This window comes from Sceloporus occidentalis, unplaced genomic scaffold (assembly GCF_023333645.1).
Source record: "Sceloporus occidentalis isolate IW3139 unplaced genomic scaffold, rSceOcc1.0.p SCAF_1, whole genome shotgun sequence".
NCBI lineage: Eukaryota > Metazoa > Chordata > Lepidosauria > Squamata > Phrynosomatidae > Sceloporus > Sceloporus occidentalis.
Window position 1 is genome coordinate 306,285,443 of NW_028316981.1, and position 25,419 is coordinate 306,310,861.

At 42.7% G+C, this 25,419-nt stretch overlaps 1 protein-coding gene across 5 annotated transcripts in view; it reads left to right on the forward strand.

Annotated features, from left to right (window-relative positions):
* Positions 1 to 25,419, forward strand: part of DYM (dymeclin) — a 239,798-nt gene that overhangs the window by 76,588 nt on the left and 137,791 nt on the right. For all 5 annotated transcript variants that reach the window (XM_089497500.1, XM_089497528.1, XM_089497508.1 and 2 more), the window contains one exon: positions 24,564 to 24,746. In XM_089497500.1, coding sequence (XP_089353626.1) covers positions 24,564 to 24,746 — 183 coding nt within the window. The remainder of the gene's footprint in view (positions 1 to 24,563; positions 24,747 to 25,419) is intronic.

Here is a 25,419-nt window from a genome sequence, read left to right on the forward strand (position 1 = left end):
TACTGATAACCCCGCGCCCCATGTCTCCGGATGATCTCTCCCAGCGGTTTCATGTAGATATTAAATAGCATGGGAGACAGAATGGCTCCTTGAGGGACCCCAGTTTTAAGGGGCCTCTCGTCGGAGCACACGTCTCCCAGCTGCACCATCTGGGACCTCCCGGAGAGGTAGGACCGGAACCACTGGAGCGCAGTGCCCCCGATTCCCACCTCTGCCAGGCGCCCCAGAAGGATACCATGGTCTATGGTATCGAAAGCCGCTGAGATGTCCAAGAGCACCAACAGGGACACGCTTCCCCTGTCGATGCCCAGACGGAGATCATCAACCAAGGCGACCATGGCTGACTCAACCCCATAACCTGCCCGAAAGCCAGTTTGAAATGGGTCCAGATAATCCGTTTCATCCATGACCCCCTGAAGCTGGATTGCAACCGCCCTCTCGATCACCTTCCCCAAAAATGGCAGCAGTGAAACTGGCCGATAATTATTATACACCAGGGGGTCGAGGTAGGGCTTTTTTAATAAAGGTTTTACTAGGGCCAATTTAAGAACAGATGGAAATTGCCCTTCCCTCAGAGATGTATTAATTATCCGGCGTAACAATGAAGTTACAGCCGGTCCCCCCTGGGCTGCTAGCCACGAGGGACAGGGATCGAGAGAGCAGGTTGTCTTCCGAACACTTCTGAGGATCTTGTCCACATCCTCGGTACTTACCAACTCAAACCGATCCAGCTTAACTAAGTCCACGGAGGCCCTGGACGCCTCTACGCTAGGTTCTGCCTGAATGTCGGCGTTAAGACCTTCGCTTATCCGAGAAGTTTTATCCACGAAAAAGTCGTTAAATAAGTCACAGCAGGCCTTAGAAGGTTCAAGGATCTGGTTCAGGGCAGGAGGGAGCTGAGTGAGCTCCCTGACTACCCTGAACAACTCTGCTGGACGCGACTCCGCGGACGCGATACGAGCACCATAGAACGAATTCTTTGCTGCTCGTATCGCCTCTCCATAGTCCTCTAACAGTTGGGCTAGGAGAGTCTTGTCGTCTAAGCGAAGGTGTTTCCGCCAACGGTACTCTAGCCGTCGCAGCTCCCGCTTCCTCACCCGGAGATCTTCCGTATACCAGGGCTTACGTTTGGAAGCGGGTCTGAGAGGGCGCTTGGGAGCGATACTGTGTATAGCCCTCAAGAGACCGGTATTCCAGATACCAGTCAGGGCATCAACAGAATCGCCGTCACTTCCAACCATGTGTCCCTCTAGGGCTGCCTGGAACCGGTCAGGTTCCATTAGCCTTCGAGGGTGGACCATCCTAATAGGTCCACCACCCCCGGGAGGGATCTGGGTAGAGACCTTGATTTTCACCTCAACCAGGAAATGATCCGTCCATGGCAAGGGGGAAATATCAGATATTTCCACCCACGGATTTTCCGCATCCGAACAGAAGACCAAATCGAGAGTATTACCCGCACAATGCGTAGGACCCTGAATTAGCTGGGACAGGCCCATGGCAGCCATGGTGTCCATGAATTCGCGAGCCGCACCGGGTGGAACATAGCTGGCCGTGAGGGAGATGTTGAAGTCACCCAGGACAAGTAGCCTGGGTATCTCCAGCATCAGTTCAGCAACCAGCTGTGTCAGCTCGTTAAGGGAGTCCGTTAGCGCACGGGGTGGCCGATACACCAACAGAATCCCTAGACTGTCCCTAGCTTTTAGGGTCAGGTAAATACACTCGATATAGGACGTCTGTCTGATGTGGTTCCTAGTGAGGGACACGGTTTTCCTATGTATCAAGGCCACACCCCCCCCCCCGCCCACCTAACCTGGGCTGGTCCTTCACCGAGAACCCGGCAGGCAGGGCCTGAGCCCACACAGCATCCCCTTCAGGCCCCAGCCAGGTCTCGGTAATGCAAGCCAGATCACAACTTCGGTCCTCCAACAGATCGTGGAGGATGTGGGTCTTGTTGTTAATTGATCTGGCGTTGCACAGGAGCAGCGACAGGGTTTGTGGCACGGTTGGATGAACTATCTAATCAGGAGTTTCTTAGATTAAATCATTGTTTTTGTGTTTTAATCTCAGAAGTTTGATCTCAGTCAGGCAAATCAAACCCTGTTTTTAATTTGAAAACATTCCTGGCTGTTAGCTGTACTCTTACCAGTCAGAAGTCACAGCAGCCACAACCCAAAAACAAAGAGTAGTTAGCAACAACAAGAAGAAAGTGTATCATCACATAGTGAATCTAGATCATATTGTATTTATTGAAGCTGGACTTGAGCATATTGGCTAGTTACAGCGAAGGCCAGTTACATTCCTGTTAGATTAGTTAACAGGGCAGGCAAACTCTTTGGGTGTTGCTGCAATGGCAATTTCGACTTGTGAGCCAGAGGGAAATTTGATGCTGCAAAAGAGACCTTGGGGAAACTGATACATTTCTTGGAAGAAGGCAGTGGATGAGCACTTTCCCTTATTGCTTTTCCCCTGTGGCTGAGAGTGTCTGAGGAGGTTGAGTAAGAGCCTCCCTAGATTGCCCTTTAACATTATCATCTCAGTACCCTCCACCAAATCCTTGGCAGTGAGCAAACAATAGACTGTGTGAACTGCAGAGGTACAGTACTGATCTTTGTTCCAACATGGTAGGTTAAACATATGAGAGAGTATAGATTGAATGGCAGAAGAACCTTCATGTCTCTTGCTTTCTTAGAATTGTTCAGTCTCCAGGGAACTGAATGAATAGCTTTATCTTTATTACTGAAAATAAAAAGCTGGGCTTTCCGATAATACTAAGGATTCACAGTAAGCATTGTTTCACCCCCTGTTCTTCAGTTGTTGTTGCCTTGAAGAATGCATTGCGCTTTATTTAGAAAATAGCAAAATTAATGTGAGGATTTTAAGTTAAGTAGCTGATATCTTCAGGTTAAAACAGGTAGGGTTAGGCAGTTTAATTTAGGCCTGCCTTGGTTTATCCTTATATCGTTCTTTAAATGTCCCACTCTTACTTCTTTGTTTTTAATTCTGTACTTTTTTCTCCTATTTTCCTCTCTTTGTCAGTGGTTTTCAACCCTTTTCTTGATTGAGAAACCCTTACAACATGGAATCAGAATCATAGAATTGGAAGAGACCTCAAGGTCCATCTAGTCCAACTCCCTGCCATGCAGGATTGCACAGTCGAAGCACTCCTGACATGACAATTCAACCTCTGTTTAAAAACCTCCGAAGAAGAAGACACTAACACACTCTGAGGGAGTATGTTCCACTGTTGAACTGCTCTTACTGTCAGGAAGTTCTTCCTGAAGTTGAGGTGGAATCTCTTTTCCTGTAGTTTGAATCCATTGGCCCATATTCTATTCTCTGAAGCTACAGGAAACAAACATGCTCCGTCCTCAGTGTGACATCCTTTCATATATTTAAATATGGCTATCATATTACTCTTAACCTTCTCCAAGCTAAAGATACCCAGCTCCCAAAGTCGCTCCACATAGGGCATAGTTTCCAGATCCTAAGATCCCAAAGAACTCTTCCAATTTGATGATTCTATAATTCTATAATCCCAGCACCCTCTTCCTGTTTGCCAAATAATTTGACATTACTGAAAATCAAAAGCAAAACCTTGTCCTGGCTAAAAATTATAAATTGGAATGTAAATTAAAGACTTCCATAAAAGTAATTCTAAGAATCAACTTTTTACGTATGAAAATTTAGCTTGGTGGCTTTGCCATATTTCTCTATTTATGTTCTGAATAGGGATGATTGCCAGGTGCAAAACAAAAAGTAATGTGCCTGAGGGGGATGTTGTAAAATGGCAAGACATGCTTACAGGAGTGAAGAACTGCACAGTGCCATGGCTGAAAAACATTTGCCTCTTGGATGTAGATTCTATGCATTTGGGAACAAAACCTTACTTCTTTTCTGGCTTGTATAAGTAGAAAATAATAGCAATAGTAATACAAGTTCTGAGTCAGTGTGCTTGCTTACTGATGCTGGAATTTCTCTAAGTTCTCCAGTTCTCTACTTCAGTCATAGATATCCTCGAACAGCCAGATGAGTGCTCTACTTAGAAGTGACAGACCTGGACCAGAAACGTACAGATCCATATTTTTTTCTCTCTCATGCCTAATCTATATCACTGCTCTTATATAGAAACAGTGAGCTAAAAGCCAAAAACACTAATTTGGTCTCATTGAAGGAAGACTAGAATACAAACGTAATAAAAGGAATAATAACAGTTCAGCAGTTGTAGTGGTTTAATCATTGGACTAGGACTCTGGAGACCAGGGTTTGAATCTCTCCTCAGACAGCAAAACCTACTGGGTGACTGGCAAACCTCTTCTAAATAAATCTTGCCCAGAAAACCCCTTAGAGTCACTATAGGTCGGAAACAACTTGAAGTCATACAACAACAACAACAGGTATCTTAAAATGGAGGAAATGTCTTCATTCATCAGTTCTTAAATTGTCTCACTAAAAAAATCCCAAAAAACCCAAAGTCCTTGAGATTCATTCTTCATCACTTTAGCTGGGCAACTCCTAGAAATGAGGCAAGACTCCAAAAGATAATTATCTACTTTTAAAAAAATGTTTTTAACAGTTCCCTTGGGAAACACTGAATCAGATCTGTATATTTTTATTGGAGAAGAACCCTTAAATATAATGATCACTGATTCATAGTACTTTGCTTGCTCAAATTACCCCGTAAATGCTTAGTGTCTTTATCATTTAAAAAGAAATCATAATCCTTTTAAAGGCCCTCTGTTGGAAACAGTGGGTAGAATTTCTCAGTAACTTCACAACCACAGGGTTTTCTCCTGGAATCTCACATGCAAATATACTTCCTGGCAGAGATTTTATGGCTACAATCCTACACCCACTTGTTAGTGCTGTAGTATGTCTTCCAAGTCGTTTCTGACGTACGGTGATGGGGTTTTCTTGGCAAGATTTGATCAGAGGAGATTTAACATTGCCTTCTCCAGAAGCTGAGAGTATGTGATTTGCCCAAGGTCACCCAGTGGATTTACATAGCCAAGTTGGGATTTGAACCCTGGTCTCCAGAGTAATAGTCCGATACTCAAACCACTACACCACACTGGCTGTCACCCACTTAACTAGGAGTCTGCCTGCAAAAGATATTCTCCCCAGCATACCATCTTTACTAAAGACTGAAACAACATGCGGGCATCTGACTAACTTCTCCAATTGTCTTTTTCTCCTGTTTGGTTTGTAATATCTTGCCTGATGAAGAAACTTTGAAAGCTTGCAACAAGTATATTGTGCATTTTGGTTGGCCAATAAAGGTATCACTGATGAATTTTTGTTTGGACCACTTAACTGGGAGTAAATCACACATGGAAGTTTGTGAGACCTACATTTGAGTTGACATGTGCAGTATTCCTAAATACACTGATCACAAATTAAGCTGTAACAATCACAGTCAGACACAGATGAGTAAAGATACATCAATTTATTCTGTCAATGATTTTTAAAATAGTTTTATTCAGAGGGTTATGTTTTAGACAATACATAGTTTTCTGTGTTTTGGCACCTGTTTATATCCTGCTTTGTAGTGAGTGACCTGGGTGTCAGTTTACTAACTGAAATTATTTATGTGAACTTGCAGGAAGCAATTGTAACTTTCTGCCATGCAAAGATACACAACTTAATCACTGCTGAAAGCTGTCTGTCCATCCTTTATTCCATTGTTGATCAGTTCTTACAGTAAAGAAGCTGTGTCTAATGTTTAGACAGAATCTTTTTTCTCTTTTTGTTGTACAGTGGGCCCTTCACATTCACTGGGATTAGGGGCGCAAGACCTGCATGGAAATGGAAAAGCTGCAAATAAAACAAAACACGTTTTTTTAAACCTGAAAATCATTTTCTAGGAATCTCTAGGTCCTCCAGCACAAATCTGTGGTCAGCATCTGCCAGAGGCTGTTTACAGAATTGCGTTGGAGGACCTACAGATGCCTAAAGAAGTGTTCTCTCTAGGAATCTTAAGCATGACATTTGGTGAACATTGACCACAGAGTTGCTCTGAGGACCTAGAGATTAATAGGGAGGGAGGGCATGTTAATCAAATCTGTGAATAATCAAATCCACAAAAATCAAAGCCACAAATGTGGAGGGCCAACTGTAATTTGAATCCATTGATTTGTGATCGAAGTAGGATGTGTATACTCTTAAATCTTTTTTTTATTACTGTACAATGTAGTTGAGTAATTGAGATGCATCTTTTTTTAACAGTTCTATCAGTAGCAATTTCTAGGTCCAGTGCTATGCCAGGAAATGTCCCCAGATCAATAACCAGTCCTAGAAATTAATGTAACTTTAACCAATTTTAAGACCTCATCTACTTGGTGCAACTGCAACAAAAAAGAACGTCTAGATTCAGGTCACACGTAAGTCTGAAGTTTGCATAGATCTTTATTTTCATATATTCAATCTGATTTGAAGACATGGTAAAAAGAGGAAAATCCAAACCCACACTCTTGCAATATCTGAGATTCTGTGAGAGGGAATTTTAAATATAAAGTTGGCAGCTTACTCATAGGTATGTTGTGTGTGACAATACAGTATGATGCTGTTTGTGTTATGTAACCTTCTGTTTTAATTGTTCAAGTACTGAGCCAGCCAAGCAGCAGCCTTTTCTCTTCCCCAATTCTACCAGGGGCCATAGAAGGCAGCAGAGGCGAGGCAGCAGGCAAAGGGCATGGCCCCTCTGGAGGCAGGCTCTGGAGTGCAGCGCAGCGGCAGTAACACCACTGCACCCCAGCTGATAGGGAGAGTGAGTTGGGACATAAACATACAGATAGCTGACCTGAAAATGGGAAGGAGGAAGACCTGGACTCATTTGGTAGTTCATCCTCCCTAATAACATTGGGATCAGAAAATAATAAGATCAATGGGATGTGAGGGGGATAAGTTGGCCGGGACTAAACTGGGAGCAAGAATTCAGGTTGTGTGGGACAAAGGAAGATATGGTGACAACAGAGTGAGGTTTTGTTACAAAGGAAGACAGGATCGATGTCTGAAAGCCATCCTGCCTTCAGCTCACTCTGCTACCCAGAATAGATTGGGGAGCCTACCAACCATGCCACAGAACCTTACCTTGCTCCTTTGTAATGCCAGGTCAGTAAAGAATAAAACCCACATCATCCACGACCTCCTCGTGGATGAGGAAGCCGACCTGGCATGTTTTACAGAAACCTGGCTGGGGGATGATAGTGACATACCTTGGAATCAAGCCCTCCCAGCTGGGTACTCTGTTAGTGAGCAGGTAAGGGAAAGTGGCCGAGGGGGCGGAGTGGCTCTGGTCTACAGAGATAATCTCAACTTGACCAGGATACCTATCCAGAAAACTGACCACTTCGAGTGTATGTACCTCAGCCTGAAGACCAAGGATAGTATAGGGATTCTGTTAGTATACTATCTATCCCGTTCTCTAACAGACTCCCTATCCGAGCTGACACAGCTGGTCTCAGAGTTGTTCTTGGAGTCGCCCAGACTTATAATTCTGGGTGACTTCAACATCCCACTCAAGACCAGTTTAACAGGTGCGGCTCGGGAGTTCATGGATTCCATGATAGGCATGGCCAATTTGTTTCCGGGCTAACACATTGTGCAGGTCATACCCTTGATGCAGTCTTCAGTATGGAGCAGGAATATCCGTGGGCGGAGGTAACTAGTACCACCGCACTGACATGGGTGGATCATTTCCTGGTCAAGAGCCACAGTCCGCCCCGTTGAGGGTGGAGGACCCATTAGAATGGTCCTCCCTCGAAGGTTAATGGAACCAACTGGATGCCAGAAAGCCCTAGACGGTTCCTTGGTTGGTAATGCCGGTGATTCTGTCGAAGCTTTGGTTAATACCTGGAACACCGATCTTGCCAAGGCTATCAAGACAATTGCTCCCAAGCATCCTTTCCAACCCGCTTCTTATCGCAAATCATGGTACACTGAAGATCTGAGGAAAATGAAGTGGGTTGGACAACGCTAGAGTGGGACTGGCGCGACACTCGACTCTTACCTGACAGAACTCGTCATAGGAAATTTCTTCGTTCCTATAGAGAGGCGATACAGGCAGTGCAGATATCTTTCTCCTCTGTACATATCGTGTCTGCGGAGTCCTGTCCAGCAGAGCTGTTTAGGATGGTAAGGGAACTGACACAGGTTCCCCCTGTGCAGAATCCTTTATTTAACCTGACAACAGCCTGTTGTGACATTTTTAACAAGTAAGAGCCGACCTAGACACTGAGATTGCAGCAGAATCGACTGATGAGGTGTCAAGTAAACCTGTTTTTGATGTTAAACTAGATTGGTTTGAGTTCATGAGTACCAATGATGTGGACAAGATCCTTGGAAATGTGAAGAAGACGACATGTCCCCTTGATCCCTGCCCATCATGGCTGGCTGTCCAGGGGGGTGATGCCTTGATGGCATTTCTTAGAGATGTCATCAATGCATCCCTTAGGGAAGGTTGTGTTCCAACTTGCTTAAAGAAGGCGGTTGTTAGACCACTCCTGAAAAAACCTTCCCTGGACCCCCTGGATATGAAGAACTACAGGCCTGTATGCTATCTGCCATTTTGGAGCAAGGTGATTGAGAGGGCTGTCACCCTTCAATTCCAATTGATCTTGGATGAAACCGATTATCTAGACCCATTTCAAACTGGCTTCAGGAGAGGATATGGGGTGGAGACTACCATGGTTGCGCTGGCTGATGATCGTCATCTAGGCATTGACAGAGGAAGCGTGACCCTGTTGGTGCTTCTAGACCTCTCAGCGACCTTCGATACAGTAGATCATGACATCCTCTTGGAATGCCTGGGAGAGTTAGGAATCGGTGGCACTGCACTCCAGTGGTTCCTGTCCTTCCTCTTGGGTAGATTCCAGAGGGTGATGCTCGGGGAGAGTCACTCCTCGAAAACGGAGCTTAAATGTGGTGTCCCTCAAGACGCCATACTGTCCCCAATGCTATTCAACATTTATATGAAGCCGCTGGGAGAAATCATTCACAGACATGGGGCAGAGTGTTATCAGTACGCTGATGACACCCAAATATACTTCTCTATGTCCCAATCAGCAGCTATGACGACAGATGGCATTTCTCCCCTAAATCAGTGTCTTGAGGCGGTAATGGGCTGGATGAGGAAAAACAGACTCAAGCTGAATCCAGACAAAACAGAGGTACTTACAGTAGGGCCCCCCAACCCAGGTATAGGGTTGCAACCTCCAGTCCTAGATGATCGCCCCTCACATCATTTCATTATCATTTTATTTATTACGATCAACTGATCAAACATCAACAAACAGCAATCACATACAATAGTTAATAATTAAAATTTCACTTATACAATTATATTAAAAAGACAAAGAGGGAAAAGTAAAATAAAATAAGATAACTATAAATGCATGAAATCATAAAATTTTAACAGACTAATAAGTGTTATAAAATTTTAAGAGACTATACCTCACATCTTGTATTAGCCCACCACTCTGTCCTCGTTATATTTTTTATTGTGTTATTAATAGATATTATAATTTTAATTGTATCATGTTTAATCCTGTTTTAAGGGGGGAATTTGGGACATAATGTTGAATGTGGATATTTTAATGTGTTGTGAGCCGCTTTGATTGTCTTGTCACAGAAAAGCAGGATAAAAATAAAAGTTTTATTATTATTTTTTATTATTGTATTCTTAAGTAAGTCAAGAGTCAAGAGAACATTGTTGAGAGTTAGTTTGTGAGTTAATCTTACATCCTGAGGCTTGTATACATTTATTCAGAAATGTTCTTCAACCATCATCAACAGTTACAGTGAAATAAATTTGTATATACTCGTCCCTCCTCATTCGTGGACTTGAGATCTGTGGTTTTGGTCCTTCGCAGATGGCAAGCAGGGAGGAACAAAATGGACTGCACGCCTGCGGCCACACGCACAGGAGCACCCCCTCTCTTTATACCAGTGGGGCTTGAATATGTCCAATATTTTTTATTTGCAGGAGGGGGGGCTGGAATGGATCCCCCGTGAATCGGGGGGGGGGGAACGAGTGTATTCTTATATTGTGTATGTCGTGCCTGAATACTGTGTTTGTGCCTATTAGATTGATAAGGATCACAAATATCTAAGCCAAGACACTGTACTCAGAAGCATTACCTCCTCCTTCTCTGTTTCCTCATGTAAAGAGTAAATACTACATGGGGGGAGGGCCCACATATACATCTATACTGTGAGGATCACAGGGTAGAAAATTTGAGAACCACTGTATTAGGCATATTGCATGGGAATTTGAAAATAATGCATCAGGTAGTTGCTACAGATGTGTCAACTAGGTGCTGATCTATAGCGAAGGAGATGTGACTGGAGGAGGCCTGAACAACAATAAACATGAGAATCTTGTTTCCCCAATTCTGAAGAAACCCTCTCTCGACCCCTCTTTGTCTAGCTATCGTCCAATTTCTCTTCTTCCTTTTCTTTCTAAGGTCCTAGAACGGGTCGTTTATTCTCGCTGTATTAAGTTTCTTGAAGCCAACTCCATCCTGGCCCTTTCCAGTCTGGCTTCCACCCACGGCACTCTACAGAGACAGCCCTCACCAAGATCTCAAACGATCTCTTGCGGGCCAAGACAAACGGCCTCTACTCTATTCTCATTCTTCTTGATTTGTCTGCGGCCTTTGACACTGTTGATCACTGTCTCCTGGTTGATTTACTCTCTGACCTTGGGTTCTCCAACTCTGCTCTCGACTGGTTTAAATCTTACTTGTCAGACAGATCTTTTGCAGTGGTCATGGGTGGTCAGACTTCATCCTCTGTTTCCCTATCTGTTGGAGTTCCCCAGGGCTCTGTCTTGGGTCCCCTTCTGTTCTCTCTATATACACTGTCCCTAGGTAAACTCATCAGTTCTTTTGGTTTCTCCTATCATCTGTACGCTGACGATACTCAGCTGTATCTCTCCACCCCTGACCTTTCGACGGGGCTTGAATAGCAAGTTTCTTCTTGTCTGACTGCCATCTCTCAGTGGATGCGGCTTCTGCGCTTGAAGCTCAACATGTCTAAGACTGAGCTTCTTGTCTTTCCACCTAAACCCACCCTTCACTATTCCTTTTCTGTTTCTGTTGACGACACTTCTATTCAACTGGTTCATCAAGCCCGCAGTCTTGGCTTCATTTTTTACTCTTCTCTGTCATTTATTCCCCAGATCCAGGCCACCGCCAAGACCTGTAGATTCTTTCTCCACAACATTGCCAAGATCTGTCCATTCCTCTCAGCCTCTACTGCCAAGACTCTAGTACATGCCCTAGTGGTTTCGCGACTAGATTATTGTAACCTCCTTCTGACAGGGCTTCCTCTTTCACACCTCCATCCTTTAATCTCTGTCCAGTATTCAGCTGCCTGTATTGTCACATCCGCTCGCCGCTTTGACCATGTTTCTCCTCTTTTCTCCTCCCTTCATTGGCTCCCCTTCCCCTTCCGCATCTGGTACAAGCTTTTATTATTGACTTTCAAAGCCCTCCATGGATTGGCCCCTCCTTACTTATCCGACCTTCTTTCTCCTTACATTCCTACTCGCACCCTCCGCTCTTGTAGTCAAGGTCTCCTGTCACAGTGTAGGACTACCACTGCCCCCTCCCGAATTCGTCCCTTCTCGCTTGCTGCCCCTTACTCCTGGAACCTTCTTCCCCCACATGCACACCTCATCACTTCTCTACCCAGTTTCAAAACTGAGTTAAAGACTATATTGTTTAGAGAAGCATTCCCAGAGGCTAGCCCCTCTCTGACCCAGGAAGCCTCCTTTTAACCATTAATTAAGAAGCCAAGCACTTCCTCCAGTCCATCTGCCTTCGTCCAGGCCTCGGAGAACTGCTGGACCTGATCCCATTCCCCACCACCACTCCCTTTTCCTTTGGTGTCATATCTTCTTAGATTGTAAGCCTGAGGGCAGGGAACCGTCTAACTAAAAGATTGTATGTACAGCGCTGTGTAAATTTACAGCGCTTTATAAATAAAGGTTAATAATAATAATAATAATAATAATAATAATAATGTCTGTATCATGAAAAGAAAAGCTGTATTTTCCAGCTATTTGGACTGGTTGGACAAAATGGCATTTTTTCCTCTTCCCTTTATGTATTACACGTGCACTTTCAAGAATGACTTAATTTCTCTTATTTATCTTTTTAGTCTTTATTATAAACCATTATTAGTGTTTTGGACAACACCTAAAAGGTGACCAGATAAGTGATTCTAGCTATTGGACTGCAATTTCCAACATTCCTTAGGAACTGACTAAAGCTGCTGTGAGTTCAATCCAACAAAAGCTAGAGGATTGCACTTTTCTGTATTGCACTGTAGCTGTATATCTCTTACTCTATGTGTAATGTATGTGTTTGACTGGATAGATCATGAAAGGCTAAGGAATGCCCTTAAAGACATAGGAAAACCAACACATCTGATAGTCCTGATGAAGAATCTGTACTCAGGACAAGAGGCTTCTGTTAGAACAGAATACGGAGAAACAGAATGGTTCCCAATTGGCAAAGGAGTCAGACAAGGCTGCATCTTATCACTCTACCTGTTCAACTTATTTGCAGAACACACTGTAAGAAAAGCAGGCTTGGACACAGAAGGAGGAGGAATGAAAATAGGAGGAAGGAAATATCAACAATCTAAGGCCTGTTACAGACTGCCAAAATAAAGCTGTTTTGGGTCTCTTTGGAGGTATGCTATTTAAATGATGCATGGGTCCTGAGAGTCCAGAGGTCGCCCCAAAGCCACACTCCATTCCTAAGCACTGGAGTGCAGCTTTGGTGCAGCTTCCGGATTCTTCGGATGCATGCATCATTAAAACAGCATACCTCCAAAGAGACCCGAAGCAGCTTTATTTTGGCAGTCTGTAACAGGCCTAAGATATGCAGATGACACCATAATACTAGCAGAAAATTCAAAGACTTGGAACAACTACTAAGAAAGATCAAGGAAGAAAATGCAAAGGCAGGTTTACTGTTGAACATAAAGAAAAAATGACCATGAGAATTTACACAAATTCAACCTAGACAATGAAAATTAGAAATAGTATATGAATTCTCATACCTGGGATTAAACATTGATAGGAACAGAGACTGCAGCAAGAAAGTCAGAAGAAGATTAAGAATGGGGAGGGCAGCTGTGAAAGAACTAGAAAAGATCCTAAAATGCAAAGATATACAACTGAGCACAGAAATTAGAATCCTATTACCATGTATGGATGTGACAGCAGGACAGTTAAGAAAGAAGATAGGAAGAAAATCAATTCATTTGAAATGTGGTGCTGGAGAAGAGCGCTGCAGATTCTGTAGACAGCCAGAAAGACAAACGAGCAGAAACCAGGAATCTCCCTGGAAGCCAAGGTAACAAAACAGGCTGTTGTATTTCGGACACATCATGAGAAGGCATAACACATTTAGAAAAGATGATGCTAGGAAAAGTGGGTGTCCGGGAAAGCAGCCAAAGGGCTGATAAGGCAGCTAGTTCCCAAACAAACAAACCCCCTCCCAGCACAGCAAAGTCAGTGTAAGCTACACAGTCCTGGAGATTCACAGTAGTTCTACCAAAAGGGATTACCAAGAGAATTGTCAGACGGTCCGAGGTTCAGGGCAACAGATAGGCAGGTCGATAAAGCAGTCCAAGGTCAAGGTTTCCGGGTAGTCAAGACAAGAAGCCAAAGGAGCCAGAGACAGAGTCTTTCCTCTAAAAGAGTCAGATATCCACTGGCAAAGAACCACACATGCTCTAGGTGCTTAAGAAGGCAAGGAGCCGGCCTTCAGCTGTGTCTGATTACGAAGACGCTTCTGATAAAGCCTCCGAGATCTTCGAAGGCCCTCTCTTTCTGCTCGACGCTCATTGAAGGTAGGCACACTGCCCAGATCCTCCTCCGTGTCCACAGCCTCGGCACCAGGCAAACTTGACTGCTGAATCTCTGGAGGGGCCATAGACTCTGCTCCAGCAGAACTAGGGCCAGCCTCTGGCTCCTCCATTACAGGTTCAGGTCCCAGGGGCTCTAGCTCATCCTCTGAGTCCTCCAAGCCATCCTCCAGGCTGGGCATGACAGTGGGGGGAAGTAGGAAGAGAGGAAGGCCATGTGCTAGATTGATGGACTCTGTTAAGGAGGTCACGGGTACGCGTTTGCAGGAACTAAACAGAACAGTGGAGGACAGAGAGTCTTGGAGATGTCTCATCCACAGGGTCACCATGGGTCGAAACAGACCCAAGGGCAGTTAACAACAACAAATGTGTGATGTGTTTTTTGCATCCTGCAGTGGAGTGTATATAGTTGCCTTCATTTTTTAAAATGCTGTTTAAAAAACACACCAGCAAAGCCTAATAGCTGCCAGTGGAAGAGAACACCATATTCTGATTTTTCTACATAAATATTTAATGTAAAGCTTTGTTTCCATAGCCATGTTTGTCCCATCTGGTTTTCTTCATCGTCCCAGTTGCTTACATCTCTTGGTGCATCACACATTTCTTTTGACAGTTACATGATCATATGGCATATATTCAGCAGCATACTGAACTTTGTAAAACTTAAAATTAAAGATCTGTGTTTATGGAATGTGTGATTTTTGGAAATATGTGCTGTTATGAGCACATCCTGAACTATAAATTAGTGGGTTTGAAATTCAGTTAAAATTAAGGAGGCTTTAGAGCAGGTTTTTGCCAACCATTACAGATGAAACCTTTCACATTTTGACTTGCAATTAGTGCTTGACATGTACAGGTAAATCTAGAACTGATGTGTTTGCTGCCACTTCATTCTTATTAAAGGGTAAACTGTGAACACTATCACATTTTGAATTGTAATTTGTAGATCTCCTTAGCAGCATCTTAATACTGGGCATACTTGAGGAATGTGTTTGTATAACTTCAGACAATAATAATCTCTCCATGCTACTAGTGTCCTTTAAAAATTCGAAGTATTGAGAATATGTCTTTCTGAACTGAATGTTAACCTGTTCTGTGCAGGTATGTTATTTAGGTTTTGGTAGAGGTGGCAAATTCCCAAGCCCATCCTGAAATGTAAGGCTCTGCTTTTGTTTCAAAGTCAGCAAATCCAAGCAAGCCCAGCCCCACTTGCAGAATCAGTTAGGCCAGAAAACCAATTGCTTTATTTAATGCATTTTATATATTGTCCTTCAACAAGTTAGGTTCTCTAGATGGTTCACAGCAGGATAAATAACAATGGAAGTAGTAGGAAGTCAAAATAAAATCAAGAAGGCAAGCTGTGAAAAGACCAAATTAAAATGATTAAGTTCAGAGCTTAAAAGGCCTGCGAGGACACATAGAGGCACTGAGACTCTGTGTTACCATTGTACAGTGAGCCTAAACTGTAACAAATGTTTGAACTGAGCATTGACTGTACAGTTGAACTGGACAGATTTAATTTGGTTACTCTCCTTCCCCACCTTCAAAAGTGGCTGTCTGTGTCTGACATACATAGTTTGAACCACTGAGTACTCTGATGACTTGCTTTCAAAAACATTTCTTTCCGCTTGAGGTTATTAGTAAAAATGTTCTGAGAAGAGGCTTTTATTATGATGCAACCACCTTTAAAGAAATGCATTTGGGTCAAACTGTCATCTCTATTACAAGGACACCTATATTCTCCAATATTTAATGGTGTTTAGATTTATGGAGCCTGGAATTATGTGTTAAAAGTGACTGGACAAACAGCTCATTTCGACAAATGTGATTACAGGGGCAAAAGGGACTGGCTGGGCTGAAGAGAGAAAACACGGAGCAGAGTTGGCTGGTTAGCAAATATGTCCAGTCAGTCAGGAAGCAGTCATGCCAAGGCTCAGAAGCTGGAGCCTTGGTCTAGCCTTGCTGGTGCCAGTGATGTGCAGGGGTTGGTCACAAGACCTTGCTATCTTAACTCACCCTGTCAGCTCTCTGCTCCAACTCTGGCTGCTGCTTGTTAGAGGATGCAAGATCCAAGTAGCTTGGCAGTGATACTGGTTTATCTGTTATTTCACATGATGTGAACTAGAGCTGGCAATTGTACAAATGTTGTGTGCGCATAAGGACAGGAGGTTTTGCTACAAGATATGTAAAAAATACTCCTCTTGAAAGGCAAGTGCTTACTGACTTGAGAAATCCATTGCTGTTCATTTACAGTATTTTAAGACTATTGCACGTTTTAAAAAGTGCGTGAAGATTGTATTTATGAGTGAAAGAAGTGTGCATGTATGTTGTCCCAAAGAAAGTCCTAATGCATGATAGTGCTAAATTAAAACTAAAAGCCTTGTGAGAAAAATGGGCAAAACCCAGCATACTGTCCATATGGACTGAGTTTTCTCATCATTATTTAGCTTGGCTCAGAATAAGCCAAGTTAATAAGCCACCCCGCCCCATCCCTGGAATGCAACGGTCTGATCCCTACCCCAGTCCACCCATAATAATTCAAACTAATCCCCCACCCCATCCACTTACTTGGTGGTGGCAAACAAGCAAAAAAGAGTGAGATGCCTTAGTTGATGTGCTGTAGCGCTATATAAGCAGACCTAGAGAATATTGTTTTTCTAAGGACTGTCTAATTGGGTGTCCTTGGGAAAATAAGAATTTCCAGGTCTATTAGAGTGAGAGCCGACTGAGGAAATGTTGCGTTTTTGGAGGTCATAACACAGCCTGTCTTTTATCCCCAAAATTAAAATAAGAGCATAAGGAAAGCTAACCTGGACCAGATTGAAAGCTTCTCTAGTCAAAGAGTCTGTTCACGTTGCAGCCAATCAGATTTTAGTTTTTTAAGTCCATTTCTATTCAGAGCTATGCAATTGGGTCTTGGGTGACATAGAATCATAGGTGGGGTGGGGTGGAAGACACCACACGAGACATCCAGTCTAACCCCCTTGCCATACACAATCACATACAAATAAAATCAATTTAAAATTTAAGTCAACAGAGAGTATTTAAAACAAACTATAATGGCATATTAAAACAGGGGGTTTTTTTTATACAAAGGCTAGATGTCCATCTGTTGGGTGTCAGGGATGTAGCCAGGATTTTAGGAAGGGGGGGTCCAGACTAAGTGCCACCATTATAATGTGGCTTGGGCGTGGTGGTGCAGCAGCATGTGCCATTCATTTTTCTAACAGAAGGGGGGGTCCAGACCCCACGGACCCCCCTCTGGCTACGTCCCTGTGGGGGTGCTTTGATTGTGTATTCCTGCATGGCAGAGAGTTAGATTGATGGCCCTTAGGATCTCTTCCAATTCTGTGATTCTATGATTTAACAAGTTAAAACATGTTCATGTTTTTCACGTGGACAGTTAGCAATTTGGACAAAATCAGTGCTAGTTTTGGTCAGGCCTCCATCGAGAACACTAGGACACTACAGCTGAGAAGACCTCTGATGTTCTCCTACATGGGAGGCCCCACTAGCAGTCCTTGAGCAGGCATATATAGGGAGCAGTGTTCCATCAAGTATCAAGGATCCAAGCCATTTAGAACTTCAAATGTCATCACAAGCACCTTGAATTCAGACTTGTCTTCCTTAGGGGTGGTATCTCCAGTCATTCCTTCTCATTGGAATAGTTTGTGATTCTGTATCTTGTATTTCACATTTTAGAATCTCTGGTTTTAAAATTTCTTTCTCCTTCATAATCTCTTGTCATGGCATTTAACCAACTTTTGTCTGAACTCCGATACTTCACTTCTTTTTCCTCCAATGTTCTTTCCTGTTGATCAGCACATCCCAGATAGCTGATACTTGGTTTCTTCTTCTGAAAGATGAAGTTGTCGGCAAGGCAAGGCAAGAATTTATTGGATATTCCATTCTTAGCAAAATTAGACTTTCAGCAGATGCTGGGATAGTTGAAATCCCTCATTACTGTTGTGGCTCTCCTTTGTCGTTTTGTAATCTGTTTTAAGAAAGCTGAAATCATGCCTTCCAGTTGACTAGACAGCTATAGCATAGTGTGCAACAGAATAACTTTTGTTCCTGTCTCTCTATGTCCTTACTGGGATGCTTTCAACAGGGCTCCTACTCACAAATTATCAGGATATAATCCTTCTTTATTTTGGATATTATCCTAATTCCTTTCCTTCTCTGTTGAGTCTGATCCTTTTGAACAATGCATACACTTCAGTAAGTAAGGCTTATGTTTTCAGAGGAATAGTACTGGAACTGTGAACATATAGAGAAAGTGTTGGAGAGGCTTATAATTGTAGCTATCCTTTTGTAAATAGAAATCACTCTTTAAAGTTTCAGTTTATATGTAGCAAAAATATTTTCTGGATACTTAAACACATTTTACATTGAATTGACGGTTGTGTTGGTTTCAGAACTTTAAAAGAGATATGTATTGGTATTCTTCAAATGAATCATCATGCTGTTTCTATGATAATGCATGTCATTTATAGTGATGAAGAACAAGTATTATAATATTCAAATTTTTGTTGTTGTTGTAACAGTATAATTAAAGATGTAATGAGGACAAAGTAAATTCTTCCAAGTCCCAAGAATTCGGGCTGGGTTAAATCATTGAGACTTTAAAAGTGCTCAACCTTTGATTTGATCATGCCCTCTGTTCTTGATTTTGACTAGACAGCAGGAGTAGGTTTAGCCTGTCTTTTCTTCTTATGCAAACTTACAGTGACTCTTGACTGTATTGTCACTATCCTTTTGACCAGAAGAGGTCAGATACCATGAAATAAGGTTCTTTATGTTCTAATTCCAATAAAAGTTCTCATCATCGATCTACTAGTCTCAATCTGCATAGTAAAACCAAACATAAACTTTGCCGATATTTAGTTGCTATTCATTTGTATGGTGTTGTAAGTAGAAAATAATAAAAATAAATTAAAAAAAACTGTCTTTATTTTGCCAGACTTCACGTCGCCTCAAAAACACCCCTTTCATAATTAGTTTTCTATTATCTTTTCTTCTATGTTGCACGCTAGTGTTGGTTACTTATCTTAGTCAAATGCCATTCACTGGATTAAGCTTTTGCTCTTAATGTTACACACAGGTTTAAAATGCTATTGTAAAAGTGAGGAATCTTTGAAAATAGTATGATATTGCTGTCAGCTTTCAAAACATTATTTTCTAGTACTTATAAACTAGTACTTATAAAGGCACCAGACCTCATCTGAAACTGGAAGCTAAGCAGGGTCAACATTGGTTAGTACTTGGATGTGAGTCTGCCAATGAATACCAGGTGCTGTAGGCTATATTTCAGAGGAAGAAACTGACAAAACCACCTTTTGAGTAATCCTTGCCTAAGAAAACACTATGAATTGTATGGGGTCATCCTAAATTGATAGGTGACTTGAAGGCACACACACACATAGAGTGTTCATTAACTGGCACAATAGTATTTTCTTACATCAAAATTTTTAAGTAGAATAATTCACATTCACCAAAGCCTTGTAATTGTAGTACCTGGAGGATGACAAAAAGTACAAACTGCTTTTTTTCTTGACATGTCCTGTACTCTTGTTAGTTTCCATGCCTGCTTGAGCTCACATGCTTGAGAGTTAGGCATTTTGTGTCCGTCACACAAATTGGCTTAGTTCAAGGATGGTTTGTGGGTCTGCAAAGTATGTTTTTACTCTCTGATTTTTGGCAAAAAACTTTCCAACAGAAAGATCATAAACCAAAGGGAGTCCTTAAAGTGCTTGTGTAGCCAGGAGGCTTGGCTCTTCATTCTTTTCTACTGCCCTGCTGTCTCAGTTCTCCCTTTTTCTTACTTTGTTCTTTTCTTCCTTGTCTTGTTAAGAGATTGTGCAAAATGTATCTGGAGTGTATGTGTGTGTATGTGAAAAAGACAGAGGGAGGGAGGGAGGGAGAAGTTATGGGTACTTCATCAAATACAAGAAAATGTAAATTTTCTCTCTAACATTTAAATCTAAATCTACAATCCAGAATTTGCACAGGTAAACAATGAAGGGATATATGGTTGTTTTTAGCTGTTAATAGAATTAGCATTGCAGGGAGAAAGCTGGTTTACTGTTGTGGTTGTAGAGGTGCTGGGGAGCTATGTAGTAGAGGGTAAAAAACATGGAAACAAACAATAATTCTTGAGTAATCTTAGTCCTGAAACTTGGGTTACATCATGGTATATCGGGACAATTATACAATGTCTATAGAGAACTCTATGCTGGGTTAAGCTTGTTTTATGAACACATGGCGTTATTGTGTGGCAGTAAGTATACTTTATAGAATTCCAAAGATATCATAATATATTTGGTTAGACCACCTAGGCAACTACAGTATGTTGGTTTTTGCATCCACAGTTCTTTTACAATCAAATTTAGCTTTTATATATCATTAAAGAGTTTGATGAATTATTCCACATACAGTAATGCTTTGGGAAATGAAGTAGTCAGTGCTAACTATACTTTAAAATCAAGGAGAGTTTATTATTTTGGTATTCCATTTGTGTCCTGCCCTTCTTTCAAGGAGCTCAGTGCAGCATGCTTGGCATTAACTGATTTTATGATCAAATAGACCAAAGACATTGTTAGATTCTTTTAAAAGAAATTATCTGTTTGAGAGAAAGTAGTGATAATAGAAACTTGTGATATAGAAATGATAATTGATTGGGTGGTTTGAGGTATCCCCTCAGTCTTAAAATAGCTTTGCCAGTGTATCCTTTGTGTATTGTGCCAATATACACTATAGTGGTTTTTGCTGACCTCCATTGTATAGGCTTATTCTGATCTTTGGATAAAATATAGGATAGTGATTGGGCTGGCTATCCTTATATTTCTAATCCAGCGTTCCATCCTCCTCTGGCTTTACTGGCATAACTATACAAATTAAATACCTTGTGCTATACCCAGTTAGCTGTATTTGTGCAGCATAATGTCTAGCTTTCTCATACCAGCCTAAGGCCATCTGTATATTATTATTATTATTATTATTAACCTTTATTTATGAAGCGCTGTAAATTTACACAGCGCTGTACATACAATCTTTTAGTTAGATGATTCCCTGCCCTCGGGCTTACAATCTAAAAAGACATGACACAGAAGGAGAAGGGAGTGGTGGAGGGAAAGGGTAAGAGGTCCAGCAGTTCCTCTCTACCTCCAAGACCTGGACCAAGGCAGATGGACTGGAGGGAGGGGGAGGCTTCATAATGGATGGTTAATCATTTTCCAGGGAAAATACATATTCTCAAGTAGGATAATACATATACAGTACATAGCAATACAGGAAATGGTTCAATAAACAGGCACCACAAGAACATCAAATAGTAAGCGACAATTATGCAATGTCTGGGAAGGCTTCTCTGAACAGGATGGTTTTCAACTCCGTTTTGAAGCTGGTAAAAGAAGTGATGGCTCTTGCTTGTGGGGGAAGAAGGTTCCAGGAGTGAGGAGCAGCGAGTGAAAAGGGGCGAATCCGGGATGGGGCAGAGGAAATCCTGGGCTGAGACAGCAGACCTTGACTACTAGAACGGAGGGCCCGAGTGGAAAGGTGAGGAGAAAGAAGGTCTGATAAGTAGGGAGGGGCCAGTCCATGGAGGGCTTTAAACGTGGACAGCAGGAGCTTATACTGAATGCGGAAAGGGAGGGGGAGCCAGTGAAGGGATGCCAACACAGGAGAGATGTGGTCAGAGTGGTGGGTGGAAGTGATAATGCGTGCAGCTGAATGCTGAACAGAGATTAAAGGACGGAGGTGAGAAAGAGGAAGCCCAGCCAGGAGGACATTACAGTAATCAAGTCGTGAGACCACTAGGGCATGGACCAGGATCTTGGCAGTAGAGGCGGAGAGATATGGTCGGATTTTGGCAATATTGTACAAAAAGAATCTACAAGCCTTGGCTGTGGTCTGGATCTGAGGGATACACGACAGAGAAGAATCAAGGATAAAACCAAGACTGCGGGCTTGCTGGACTGGTTGAATAGAAATGTTGTCCACAGAGACAGAAAAGGAGTGTTGAAGGATGGGCTTAGGAGAAAAGACAAGAAGCTCCGTCTTGGACATGTTGAGCTTCAAACGCCGATGGCACATCCACTGCGAGACAGCTGTGAGGCAAGACGAAACTTGCTGTTCAAGCCTTGGAGAAAGGTCAGGGGCGGAAAGATACAGCTGGGTGTCATCGGCATACAGATGGTAGGAAAAGCCAAAAGAGCTGATGAGTTTTCCTAAGGACGGTGTGTAGAGAGAAAACAGAAGGGGACCCAGAACAGAGCCCTGGGGAACTCCAACAGATAAGGGAACAGGAGATGAAGTCTGACCACCTGCAACTACTGCAAAAGATCTGCCAGACAAGTAAGATCTAAACCAGTTGAGAACAGAGTCTGAGAACCCAAGATCAGAGAGGATATCAACTAGAAGACAGTGATCAACGGTGTCAAAGGCTGCAGACAGATCAAGAAGGATGAGAACAGAGTAAAGGCCATTAGCCTTGGCCTGTAAAAGGTTATTCAAGATCTTGGTGAGAGCTGTCTCTGTAGAATGCCTTGGGCGGAAGCCAGACTGAAAGGGATCGAGGATGGAATTGGCTTCAAGAAACTCAAGACAGCGCGAATAGACAACCCGTTCCAAAACCTTAGAAAGAAAGGGAAGAAGAGAAATCGGACGATAGCTAGACAAGGAGGAGGGGTCAAGAGAAGGTTTTTTCAGAATTGGGGAAATGAGAGCATGTTTGAAGTCCGACGGGAAGGAGCCTGTAGAGAGAGAGAGATTGAAGATATGGAGAAGCGAGGGCAGAAAGGAGGGAGCTATAGAGATTAGAAGACGAGTAGGAATTGGATCAAGAGAGCAAGTTGCAGGTTTGGCAGAGTTCAGAAGTGTAGAGAGTTCATCCAAAGAAGCAGGAGGAAACACAGAAAATTTGTTAGGCGAAGGCGATAGAAGATTAAGAGCAGAAAAAGAATCAGGAGGGACTATCTCAGAGCGAATAGTGGTAATCTTAGAGATGAAATAGTTAGCAAAGTCATTAGGAGAGAATGATGAAGAGACAGGAGGAGAGGGAGGTTTAAGCAAAGTGTTGAAGGTGGAGAGCAAACGCTGCGGGCTCCTCTCATTGGCGGAGATCAATGATTTGTAATAATTCTGTTTTGCCATAGAGAGGGCCCGTGAGAAGGAAGAAAGAACAAATTTGAAATGGATAAAATCAGCCCACTCTTTGAACTTTCTCCAAAGGCGTTCGGCTGCTCTAGAGCAGGACCGGAGAAACTTAATGTTGGGGGTAAGCCAGGGCTGAGGCCTAGTCTTAGAGGAAGAAGTGCGTACAGAGACAGGGGCAAAATGGTCAAGAGTTGAGGAAAGAGTGGAGTTAAATAAAGACATTGCTGAATCAGCAGAAACCCCGAGATTTAGGGAAGAGAGAGATGAATCCAGGGTCAGACCAAGATGGTTAGAGTCAACAGATTGAAGATCACGAAAATGGCGTTGAACAGTATGACGAGGAGGTGGAGTATAAGTGAGAGCAAAGGAGATTAAATGATGGTCAGATAGTGGAAAGTCAAGTGCCAGGTAGTCAGAAATGGCACAGTTTGCAGCGAGAACCAGGTCAAGACAGTGACCAAGAGAATGAGTTGAAGAGTTGGAATGTGGCTGGAGGCCAAAAGAAGCTAGCAGAGAGTTAAAGCGAGATGTTGTAGGGTTATTGGAATCATCAATGTGGATATTGAAGTCACCTAGGATCAAAGTGGGGACTGAATCTGAAAGAAAGAATGTCAGCCATGATTCAAAGTCTGAGAGGAACTGGGTGGCAGAGCCAGGAGGGCGATAAATAACTGCGACCCGGAGCTGTACAGGAGAAAAGAGTCTGATAGGATGATACTCAAAGGAAGAGAAATGATAGCTGGGGGGAAAAGATAGAACTTGAAACTGGCAGGAGTTAGATAGCAAGATACCAACCCCTCCTCCTCGACCCTCAGGGCGGCTTGTGTGGGTGAAGGAGAGACCACCAAAAGAAAGGGCAGAGGGGGTTGTAGTATCATGGGCTGGGAGCCAGGTTTCAGTGAGAGCAAGGAGATTAAGGGATTTGGAGAGAAAAAGGTCGTGGATTGCTGTTGCTTTAGGGGCAGCAGAGCGGCAGTTCCAGAGGGAACAGAGGAAGGGAAGCAGGGAGACAGGGAGAGGCCGAATGGGGATCAGGTTAGGAGAAATGTGGCGAGCCATGAGAAGGATGGGGTTCGCAGAGAAAAGAAAGAGGTGTAGCTGGCTCTCTAACTGAGGTGGTAAAGGAGTTTGAGGGGTTTACAATAAAAGGTCAACAATAACAACAATAACAATAATAATGAAAACAATAATAATATTGCCAGAAATATATGTTCTTCTGTCCCCCTCTTCTTGTCCATAAGACTACTAAAACAGTGGGTTGTGGTAAGTTGGATACATGCTGTTTTCATTTATATACATAGGACAATCTGTTTCTTAATTCTAAAATTCTTTCTTGTTGTGGCTGTGGGTTATTATCCATCATGCACATGTCAGCTATTGTGCTATGATTTATGGCTGCATGTTTGTCCTAAATTTCTAAATCTTTCTCAATCGGTACACACCAGTCAGAGGTTAAAATGCCATTCAAACATGTAGGCATGTCTACTTGAAAACCCTAAAAAAGATTCTTTCCTTATTCCATTTAGCTGGCCTGTGGACAGTGTTCACATTAGGAGGTGTGGGAAGCAAACGAGCTCCTCATCAGGAAGAGTCTTCTCCTCTAGCAAATCAAAGCCTTTTGTTGCTGCTTGTGTTAGCAAATCTGACCGATGCACCAGACACACCAAACCCTTATCGGCAAGCTATTATGTCCTTCAAGAACACACAAGGTTCGTACAAATCTTATCTCATTCTTTGATAAAGTTACCAGCTTGTTAGATGAAGGGAATGCTGTGGATATAATATATCTTGATTTCAGTAAGGCCTTTGACAAAGTTCCCCATGACATTCTTGCAAACAAGCTTGTAAAATGTGGGCTAGACAAGGCAACTGTTACGTGGATTTGTAATTGGTTGACCGGACGAACCCAAAGGGTGCTCAACAATGGCACCTTTTCATCCTGGAGAGAAGTGGCCAGTGGGGTCCCACAGGGCTCTGTCCTGGGCCCAGTACTGTTCAACATCTTTATCAATGACTTGGAGGAAAAAATTGGGGGAATACTTATCAAATTTGCAGATGACACCAAATTAGGAGGAATACCTAATACTCCAGGATCAAAATTCAAAATGACCTGAATAGACTAGAAAGCTGGGCCACAGCTAACAAAATGAACTTCAACAGGGAGAAATGTAAGGTACTGCACTTAGGGTGGAAAAATGAAATGCACAGATATAGGATGGGGGACACTTGGCTTAAGGAGACAACATGTGAAAGGGATCTAGGAGTCCAAGTAGACCACAAGTTGAACATCAGTCAACAGTGCGATGCGGCAGCTAACAAGGCCAATGCGATTTTAGGCTGCATCAATAGAAGTATAGTGTCTAGATCAAGAGAAGTAATAGT